This window comes from Haliotis cracherodii, unplaced genomic scaffold (genome assembly GCF_022045235.1).
Source record: "Haliotis cracherodii isolate W230 unplaced genomic scaffold, xgHalCrac1.p SCAF_12, whole genome shotgun sequence".
Lineage (NCBI taxonomy): Eukaryota > Metazoa > Mollusca > Gastropoda > Lepetellida > Haliotidae > Haliotis > Haliotis cracherodii.
In genome coordinates this window covers 3,701,370-3,713,090 of record NW_027266267.1, presented here as the reverse complement: position 1 = coordinate 3,713,090, position 11,721 = coordinate 3,701,370, and the positions used below count along the sequence as shown (strand labels likewise).

The window sequence follows — 11,721 nt, the reverse complement described above, 5'->3', positions numbered from 1 at the left end:
CGCAAGGACGATGGGTTGTAGTCGACGGACTGTTTATGATTTACAGACGCGTCTTCAGCAAACGGCTACCACCGCTGATCGCCCTCGGCCAGGTCTACCACGTGTGACGTCACATGCAGAGGATCGTCAGATTTTTAACGGCTACATCAACAAAAAATGAACTGTTTAGGGGTAGACTGAGTGCGCAAACTTTTCGAAACCGTCTGAGAACTGCTCACCTTCAACGGCCACGACGGCCATACTGCGGGTCGATTCTGACTACACAGACGTCAACGTCAACTGTGGGCACAACGACACCTACGATGGACTCAGAGGCATTGGAATCAAGTCGTCTTCAGTGATGAATCCCGATTTAATCTTCGATTTGCTGATGGTAAGGCGAGGGTGTGGGGGCGCCGTCATGAACGTTACGCCCAGTCTTGTGTACAGGAAGTTGACAGATTTCGAGGCGGAAGTGTCATGGTGTTGGGTGCTTTCTGTGGCAATGCACGTTCCAGGTTTCTTGTCATCCGTGGCAACCTCAACGCTGCTGCTTACCGCGACCAGGTACTGGCACCAGAACTTTTGGCTTTTATGGCAGCACATGGACCCGGTTTGATCTTCCAACACGACAATGCCATACCCCACACAGCAATTTTGACAAGGAATTTCCTTCAGAATGCCGAAGTCATTGTCATGGACTGGCCGTCAAGGTCTCCTGACATCAATCCCATCGAACATCCCTTTCGCGAACATCCCTTCATATTATTATCATCGGCATTTTGCCTTTTACGAATTATGAATCTGTTTCACAGGACAGTCGAGAACGTTTTTCTCTGGCGTTGACGTTTTACGCAAAATGGAAGACCGCTTCACATATGAATATGATGGGACCTGAGCGAAGTGATCTGGGTTTGTGTTTGTTGTGATAATAGTGCATGCACATTTAGCCCGGGATCTTTACTCTTGCAAAAACATGCTTTGGGCATTCCTGCACCTGACGTGGTTTGCAAAGGTTGAATCACTACCATCAGGGCTGTGAGAAGAGAGTGTTCATCTTAAATGGCAACAAAAATGTCCTTAATTTCTGTTTGGTTTTCAGACAGTGACCAACGTTTTTTCATGTCTTGTCAAATGACACATTATTTGTACACATCTGTCAAATATCTGAATAATGTATCAGGAGTAAAGGAATCATATAGCCTTAGTTTTCATAAAGAAGACCACAATGTCCAATCAAAGGAGGTATCAATGATTATTGTGTGGTATAAATGGAGGAAACATTTTCTCAATTGATACCCAAAAGTAAACAAACTACGTGTATTTTGGAAAAAAGCTAATAGAATATTTTATAATTAACAATAGACGTTGCATTCTTTTACCTGATAGTACAGAACTACATCAATGTCCACCAACGTCAATTACACTTATGTGGGTTATTTGTTCACACGGAATATTTGGCGATATCTAAGGTAGATCGGTAACTGTCAAACAAACAAGTCTACTTGCAGGTACAGTGTAGTTGCATCAGGTGCAAACATGTTTAGGGCAATATCGCGTATCTTGCTATAAGAGGTTGACGTTTGTATCAACTTAATCTGCCGATGAGCTGAAGCCTCCTAATTACAGTGTGTTGTGGGAGTGAAGCCCGGCTGAGGGAAGCCCCTGTGTTGAGAGACTAAAGATGCTACCATGCTGACACAGAGATTCGAACCCCAAACCAGCAGATTATGGAAAGGTTTAGTGGCGCAACAACTACATTCAGTGCATTTGGCCACAAATGGTTCAGAAATAGTCTTAGTATTATAAAAAGACAATGGCAGGCTACTGGATACATAACCCACAGCCATATAACACTATGTGCTCAAAGTGTTAAGTGATGTGCAGTATTCAAACGAATCCCGTGTTTCCGACATCAAGTCAACACGTTATAGGAAGGGCTACGTTTGTAACGCACACAAATCGAGTCACCATCAAGTGTATCTTTTTAGTGATGACATAATGTCTTCTGATGACTAAATGCTGATAAGACATCTTAGAGTGGAATTCTATTTGGGCTAGGTTTCAGATGCTATGACGATTGTTTACACGGAAGCATTACGATGTGAAACTCGTGTAGGTGACAGCAGCTATTGAAACCGGCAATATTATAAGCATTTCGACCCTAGTCGCTCACCAAACGCAATGAGGTACATGGTGGTGGTTTATTTTGTTACTTGGAGAGTATTTGTTTTTGGTATGTATTTTCATCAATGTAATAGTCAGTGAGTGAGTTTGGTTCAACGCCGCTTTGAACAGTATTCCAGTTATATCACGGCGTGACAGCTTAATGTGGGAGAAAAGCCCGAAGTGATGCAGGTCTCAGACGTTTACCACTTCGGTGAAACCCACGAGCACGGGTATTGTGCTGACAAACCTAGAAACATAATCGAGGCGAACCGAGATTCGAACCCACAATCATAGGTTTCTGGCGCGCCCAAGGGACGAAACTCTGCACAGCGAAGCGCGGCGCCTTAGACGACTCGGCCATCGAGGTAATAACAAAGCAATCTTGTTTCACATTTCTAACTGCCAAATTACTGCTTACAGTGAACGATGCTGTGTATGTGAGAGGTTATTGTATTGAATATGGTGCATGCTATTTAATCATATAATGATAATAACGTTGTATTTGCAGGTCTTGTATCTGTACCGACCACATCTGACCACGTCGTTACATATGTTGGTCATAACGCAGTCATCTCCCTCAACGTATCTCAGGCTGGCGGGGAGTTCAAAGTCGGCGTGGAAGTTGACAATGTCACAGAATATCTCTTTGTTAAGTTTAATGACACTGGCATCACAAGATTGAACAACAGCCGTACATGGCACAGAGACAGATACAGAGTCCGAGGGAACATCACCTCATCAGTGTTCAGATTGACACTGTACAATGTCACCACCGAGGACGCCGGTATCTACGAATGTCGGAAGACGGACATAAACCAGAGGCCGCCTGGTTGTGAACAGCTTATCATTGTGGCTCGTGAGTACTAAATGGACACTTTATTGGACAACACATGTTTTGACCCCTGTACGATTGTGTGAGATTCTGCAATGAATTGGTGAACATAATTGTTCTGAAAAGAAGAAATGTAAATATAGAGACACCTGTCATCGCTTTAGTACAACTGCACTGTCCCTATGAATGTATCGTGGGTAATGTGACAAGTATATATTAATAATATCATATATGGGTATTCATATCCGAAGAATTATTATCATAAATGATGTTGCTTAGTGAACGTCGGTATTTGTATGGTGTGTTTTTTTCTATGATGTTAGAATTTTTTGTTACAGAGAAACCATCACAACCCAACATCACAGGGCCTGCCTCAGCTGTATCAGGTGGGAGTGTCACCCTGACATGCTCCTCCTCCTCCCGGAGTCTGGCCCCGGACCATCCCCCACTGACCATGACCTACACCTGGAGGAGGAACAGTGAGAAGATTCAGGGAGGTGGAGACGCTTCTCTTGATGGATCGAGCCTCACTCTGAGACACATCAGCAGCGAGAAGGATGGCAACTACACCTGCCGGGCTGTGGAGGAGGGGTTGGAGTCTGACTGGAGTCACGGACATGTACTGGATGTTCAGTGTGAGTAGAACATCAAACAACTTCATTTATTATATAACTGGCAGTGAAATAGTCAAATCAAATAGTGAAATAAATCTCGCTCAGTTCCTATAAAATGGTATAGCCACTCTATCAGGTAATCAGCGTCTCAGTGGTCTAGTGGTAGAGCGTCCGCCCGGGGTGGGTTTCGATGAACGGCCGCGTCAAAAAAAGTTAGAATATGGTACTTGTTGTTACCCTGGTTGGCGCTCGGCATTGAGGGCCTGAGACAACGACTGGTCGGCTAGGCGTCAGTATACAGTGTCTGAGTGGGGTATTCATGTTAAACTGCAGCATGGTACCTCAGTGGACTAGCACTATAAATCAGCACCAGTCCGGACTATTTCAAGCAGCCACACACACAAGTGCATACACGTCGCTATACAAGTGCATTAATCTTGGACGCAACGTTAAATCCCATTTCACCTCACCTAACCTATCAGATAATCTCGTAACTGGTCAAAGGTCAAGGCTCGTGTCATGGGACGGTCAGGGTCGCCGAAGTGACCCTTGACTTTGTTGTAAGAAACTTGGCATTTGGCAATTGGTAGTTGTCTGTCCTTCTTGTTTGTCCCTAAATATTTTCTGTCAAGTCTATTCAAGTCAAAATTAACCATCGGGAATATGGATAAACTACAGGGATAATTGCTAGCATTATCAAAAGAACAGTCTAATAATCTTAAAATCAGTGTCTTACTGTGACGTAGCTAAGGCATTTTATAAGTTTTGGCAACTTTGGAGATGTAAATTTCGAAACAGTTGCGGGGGCACGAGGCCTAGCCAAGCGGGATCAGTAGCCATGTCTGTGCTTGTAGACCTCTGCGGCTTGAAACCTTCTCCACAAATTAAACTAGTTGGATTTGGCCGAAATATGTTTGAATTGTTACCTTGTTTCGTTTCGTCGCTGTGTGTACATTTGACTACACTTCTTAAGGTTATGACAAGACAGACGTTAATGTTATGACAGCGATTTTGAAGCACAGAATTAAAGAATGACATTATATGATAAAGCGGTTATCACGCTTGTGTGTTTGGGGATGGTAAATATCCTGTATTAGGAATAATTACAAGGCTCGCTAAATACAATGTTTATTCCTAATGCAGGACATTTACCATCCCCAAACACACTCGCTTGATAACCTCTATTTCCAAAAGGTTCTAAATTGACATCACGAAGCAAACTATATGTCATACACCAGCAGAATTGTAACTTGTAAGCAAGCGCTCCAGATGGACCTGGGCAGACACTGTTTAATGGTTCAACCAGCACAGTGAGTGCCACAGAAGGTGTCCCTCTCACGGTGGAAATGTAACCCCTTGGAAGAAAAAGCATCGTGTTGCTTACTAAGCCAAATACAATCTTGATTATGTATATTTTAAACCTAACGGGCTCAACAGATATTCTTGATTTTGGTAGAATATGACTTGCTTTTCTTTCTCGTAAGTAGATCCTTGAATCAATGTTACTAAACTAAATATAAATGTTTAAGACAAAGGTCAGGCTTTTATCTCCAGGATGTAGTGGTTCTGTGAATGTTTTGGATGATGAAATCAACAGCGTACTCAATAATCGCTTTGTAAACATTCTTTAATTATTTCTGATATTCAGATGGACCATACACGGTACAATTTAACGAACATGACGACAAAGTGACTGCTACAGAAGGTGACCCCCTCACAGTGACATGTTGTGCTGACTGTAACCCCACCTGCACTGTGACCTGGTGGGACACATCCAGACAGAGGGGGACCTCGGGACAGAGGGAGGCTGTGTTGTCTATACCAGCTGTAAACAGATCTCTGTCTGATCTGTACAAGTGTCACGTCAACAACACATATGGAAATAAGTCTAGGAACCTAAAGCTGGATATACAGTGTAAGAACTTCAGATTTGTCCTGACATCTAATCTTCAGCTTGGAGTTGTTTAAACGTAATGTGTTCAAGATAAGTAAAGGTCCTCAGGTTTTATGCCAAGCAAAGTTCAATTAAACGTTTTGAAGCAGTGAACGAAACAATATTTTGATGTAACAAAAATCCATAAATTCTCCCATCCCATCTATCTACACCAATAATATTAAATTGTGGATCCCGAGACGCACATGCAGCAATAGTTACAATACATCTTCTGTTTTTCTTAAGCAGCTGAATCTGGCGTCTCCAACGTCGTGTCTACAGCTGTTATCTGCTCGGTCCTCGTCGTCGTCGTCGCTGTAGTCCTCGCCATCCTTCTGTACAGACACAAAGCCAAGAAAGGTAATGTCATGTCAGGATGAATTTAACACTAAACATCGTATAAACAATTCTACATCTGTTTGAAGCCAAGGTGTACGTAGGCTGTTGTTCCTAGCAGGTCAAGGTGTACCATGTGCGTTTGTTTGTTGATTAACGCCGCAAGGGCCAGACAATCTAGTCACTGATATCATGTGCATCGATCTACTCAAATGAGATACAGTGATTTGCATCAACCAAGTCAGCGAACCTGACCACCCGATTCCAGTTAATCACCTCTTACAAGCATAGTCGCCTTTTACGGCAAGCATAAGTTGCTGACGTATGGATTGCTGGATTATTCTCACCAGGATCTTCACGGGTGAGGTTACCAGCGAATGCTGGCTGTCGTTCGTAGATACTACACTGTGTACCATGATACAACGACGGCGTACGTAGGATGTTGCTCGTAGATGCTGCACCGTATACCATGATACAACGACGGCGTACGTAGGCTGTTGTTTAAAGATGCTGCACCGTGTACCATGATACAACGACGGCGTACGTAGGATGTTGTTTAAAGATGCTGCACCGTGTACCATGATACAACGATGGCGTACGTAGGATGTTGTTTAAAGATGCTGCACCGTGTACCATGATACAACGACGGCGTACGTAGGCTGTTGTTTAAAGATGCTGCCCTGTGTACCATGATACAACGACGGGGTACGAAGGATGTTGTTCGTAGATGCTGCACCGGGTACCATGATACAACGATGGTGTACGTAGGATGTTTTTTAAAGATGCTGCACCGTGTACCATGATACAACGACGGCGTACGTAGGATGTTGTTTAAAGATGCTGCACCGTGTACCATGATACAACGACGGCGTACGTAGGCTGTTGTTTAAAGATGCTGCACCGTGTACCATGATACAACGACGGCGTACGTAAGATGTTGTTCGTAGATGATGCACCGGGTACCATGATACAACGATGGCGTACGTAGGATGTTGTTTAAAGATGCTGCACCGTGTACCATGATACAACGACGGCGTACGTAGGCTGTTGTTTAAAGATGCTGCCCTGTATACCATGATACAACGACGGCGTACGTAGGCTCTTATTTGAGGATGTTGCACCGTGTACCATGATACAACGACGGCGTACATAGGCTGTTGTTCGTAGATGCTACACCGTGTACCATGATACAACGACGGGGTACGTAGGCTGTTGTTCGTAGATGCTACACCGTGCACAATGATACAACGACGGCGTACGTAGGCTGTTGTTCGTAGATACTACACCTTTACCATAATACAACGACGGCGTACGCAGGCTGTTGTTCGTAGATACTACACAGTGTACCATGATACAACGACGGCGTTCGTAGGCTGTTGTTTGTAGTTGTTTCTGACTACCACGTCTGTTCATATATCAAACAGTTGGAAGGAGATTGACACCACGTGTGCTGTACACCACAGTCTGTTCAATGAATTTGAGGTCGAAGAGACTTTAAATAATACAGTGTATAAAGGCACACCGGAATTGCAAACCGCATAATCAATACGACCTGTCTCTGATCGCCACGTCGTGGTGGTATCCTTATGGTGGTGGTGACATGACACCACTAAAGAACACAAAGGCAAACATTTTTGACAAATAGGGAACATAATTTGTATTTTGATTTATTCAATGCTGGTCACAGTGTGACCGTTAAACTCTAAAGTCTGAACGTCCTGCGGAAGTTGAACAAGACAAATTTAAAGCCACATTTTAGTACATGTGTAACTCGTCAACGTGCCGAGAAAACAAACCTGAATGGCTTTTGCCATTATAATTCGAAACATGTCGTTTAAAATCATGAAGCGATTGAAATAATTTGATTGAATTCTTATTTCTGTGTCGGCAATGTGAGGAGCAGTACATGCTACTGGACCAATCAATCGGTCTGTGTTGACCATCACGCAAATGCTCCTCCCTCTGGGGGAACTATCTTCATTTATTACAGCCATCCAATACCCATTTAAGCCGGCATTTGATGCTCTTTCAATTTTCCGCCCCATGAGAAATATGTTTTGATTTTCATGAGTTTGAGTTCACTGTATTGCAAATAAATCTTATGCAAAGTATGATTCAAATATTTGTGTGAAAACGACAATTTTCCTTAACTAGATGATTATGAAATTCTAGTTAGAAGGCGTAGACTATAAATGTATTCATCTGAATAACACGACCTAGCATGACCTGAACATTCTCATTACTCTTCATAGGGAAAGAGTACCCGAGACCTGAAACCAATGAAGTACTTATTCCTTAAGCAGTGAATACGTTCTATGCGTTGGCCAGATTTAGTTTCCCTCATGTATAGGAGTACAAGTGTAGCCACCTCTTGTTTCGTACAATATATTTTATACATACTGATGTTTGAATGTGCTTACATAATTGAGCATAGATATCCACAAAGTGGTAACCCTTCCATAACCCCATTATTTAAATAACAGTAGAGACTTGGTTACCCTCTCGCTTGAATGACAGTTTGTTGATGCAGTTTGATAAAAACGACACATGCCTCAAGAACCAACCAACCATCACTGGTATCAACTAACTAAAAACCGCCATGTTCCTGTTTCCTTGCTTCAAGTACATGTAAAATTCATTTCATATATCAATCAATGTTATGGTAGTACAATAAACATCTGTCTTAAATAATGTAAGCTGCACTCAGCTGGGGGAATACGTTTGTTGTGTTTTTCATTGGTTTATAATCAAACTGAATATTTTATATATTTGATCAAAGCAGTTCTTCTGGATAATATGTATCGATCACAGAATGGTAACCTGAACATTATTCTCGTCACGTTCAGATTGTTTATCAAAATCCTTATTGAGATAATTCACATCGTGTAATGCAAGACAATAATATACACAAAATACCCATTTTCATTAAGACGTGAGTACAGGTAAAGTCTTATTATTCTACTTTTGCTTTCAGCGATTCGGAATGCTGGGTAAGTTTCAAGCTTCAAATTTCTGATATATTACTTAGATTAGAGTGACAATATAAGCTCTGTTTTATTTCTCTATAATACATATAGGTTCAGTTATCTCAGCAGGATGTTCTCACTCGTATGTATTATTTCAGTGTGGTTACATATAGGCATGACGTGGAATCAGACGGGAGCTATGAGGATATACAAGGTGAGTGTGTGGTGGCGTACTTCGCCAAAGCCCCTCAATAAGCAAAACCTTTTAAAGAACATCAGGAAAAAGACTAACGATAGCGAATGGACGCTATGTCTTATATATGTTATAGTAGTAGTAGTAGTATCATATCCAGATACACATTATATCGATGTGTGTGTGTCCACAGTACATGCTCAAAGTGTAGACGATATCGCCCCTGTTGTCGCCGTCTACGCTGTCGTGCTCACTGCTGTCACCGTGGTAGTAGCAGCGGTCGCTATACTGGTATGCAAGGATAATGAAGGTATTTGTACACACCTGTAATCAGTAAGATAAGGTAGTTTCCATATTTGTTGGCGTCATCCTTCATCATGTTGCCAACGATCATACATGTCTATTTCAATTGTTATGCGTTCACGTGTACGATACTTGAAACACATCGTCATGGACGCCCACAATGTTGTTATGGCATAGATAAGTGTAACTGATTCCAAGACATTTGATTGGCTAACTAAGCAATTTGTTTGTGTGTAATGTAGATATTGCCATAAACCGAAAGAAACAGGTCACGCCCACAAACCCTTTGCCTAATGGTTGATAAGAATAAGAATTAGAATAAGAATTGTGCTGAACGATGTCACTAATTTCGTACCGTTGTGTTAATGATTAATTTGTGTTAATTCTTCCTTATAAGAACTGGCTTATTTTTTGCTACGCGGCTTTACACAGTATGCACATATGTTTCTTACGTATATACCTCCATAAACGAAGAGTAATGTTAAACTGTACTTGCTTCTTGATGATATCAGTGTTGTAAGAACATCAGAATACATAAATGTGCAAAGGGCCTGCATTTAGATATGCAACACATTAGAATAATTAAAAACTAGGACATGAAACTGCTGATATTTAATTGGTATTGTCTTGATTTTCAGATGGCCTTGAAACAAGGTATGACGCCAAAAACTATAGTCTGAACACGTGGATATCATAGCATTTGGCACAAGTAAACATAAATATCATTAGTGTTCTATTCATTACGATAAATATAAGAACGTCAATGTAATTGACAAAACTGGTATTTTTTTCTAAATGACACATAAAAAGTGACATAAGAAGTGTTCTTTTATAATAATTACAGCTCAGGAGCGTACCTGACAGTTGTGGGAAATCGTCTTTCAAGGAGCCCCAGTGAAATCAACGTCGATGATTATGAGCGACTACTGAGGGAACAGTTCCACATCTACACATCTCTCCACCCTTCAGCTGCATCTACAGAGGATCACAGTACCAGGTACAGCCTTATGTGAGAGAACAGTTCCACATCTCTCCATCCTTCAGCTGCCTCTACAGAGGATAACAGTACCAGGTGCAACCTTATGTGAGAGAACAGTTCCACATCTCTCCACCCTTCAGCTGTCTCTACAGAGGATCACAATAGCAGGTGCAGCCTCATGTGAGGGAACAGTTCCACATCTACACATCTCTCCACCCTTCAGCTGCCTCTACAGAGGACCACAGTACCAGGTGCAGCCTTATGTGAGAGAACAGTTCAACATCTCTCCACCCTTCAGCTATCTCTACAGAGGATCACAGTACCAGGTGCAGCCTTATGTGAGAGAACAGTTCCAAATCTCTGAACCCGTCAGCTGTCTCTACAGAGGATCACAGTACCAGATGCAGCCTTATGTGAGAGAACAGTTCCACATCTCTCCACCCGTCAGCTGTCTCTAAAGAGGACAGTATGAGAAGCAGACGTATGTGACACGTTATGAGTCGAGTCATAAAGTCTGATATTTTCTCTATATTTAATGCAGCCGAAACGAAAATGTAACTAACACAAAAACTTACAGGGCGGTGCCATGTGCAGGATCGATTTCACAACTAAACCTGTCTCCATCCTTCATATACAGAGGCCAATGGAAACAGGTGTTAAGGCAGCAGGTGGGTGAGTATGGTTTCACTCAATGTTAGCAGTATTCCAGACATAATACGACAGGGTCCCAAGGCAGCATACATTGTAGCTATATGGGACCCGGACTTCCAGCTGTCCCTAACCTTCAGCGCTAGTTACTGTGATGTGGTGGCTTCCATTGTCTATTGCTAATCACCCATCAGCGCGGATTATCTGTTGGCTTCCCTTGTTAAGTCCATCTTTGGCTATTATATCACTTTTGTTGTTCTTACATGTACATATATATGCTTTCTGTCTCATAGGATTCATTCACCTGGCGAAGGAGTGAGCATATGCTAAGTTGTGTTCCTCATAATAAATAAGTTGAGATCCATTAAGATTCTCCTCCTGTAACCATAATAAACTTTTGGTATTGTATTCTGAATGTTTCCTGTGCTCAGGACTTATGTGTTTCTTTCATTTTAATTAATCAGTTATAATTTAGTTCGATTTGACACATTTGCTTCGATCCAATGACAATAAATACGCTTTACTCTACAGGTTTGTCAGCACTAAAACCATATTCGTGGATTTTCAAAAGCAATGATAAACATGTGTAGGTTCTTCCCCCATGAAAATGATATGCAATGGTATAACTGAAATATTGGTTAAAGTGACATCAATCCAAACTCACTTAATCGCTCGGAATAGGTATAGTGTATGGAAAAATTGCGGCTCCTAAAAATCCTTCTTAAACATTGCAGGTGACAAATAGCTCGTGTTTATAAACAACGTTTAG

At 41.9% G+C, this 11,721-nt stretch overlaps 1 protein-coding gene across 1 annotated transcript; it reads left to right on the top strand.

The window, feature by feature from the left end:
• The first annotated feature begins 863 nt into the window (after positions 1-863).
• On the top strand, positions 864-10,762 carry LOC139458091 (opioid-binding protein/cell adhesion molecule homolog). The gene is made up of 7 exons (XM_071239397.1): positions 864-891; positions 2,657-3,004; positions 3,319-3,615; positions 5,243-5,509; positions 5,774-5,887; positions 8,988-9,043; positions 10,295-10,762. Exons 1-7 carry the CDS (start codon positions 864-866, stop codon positions 10,760-10,762), a joined length of 1,578 nt encoding a protein of 525 aa, XP_071095498.1.
• Positions 10,763-11,721: the final 959 nt, after the last annotated feature.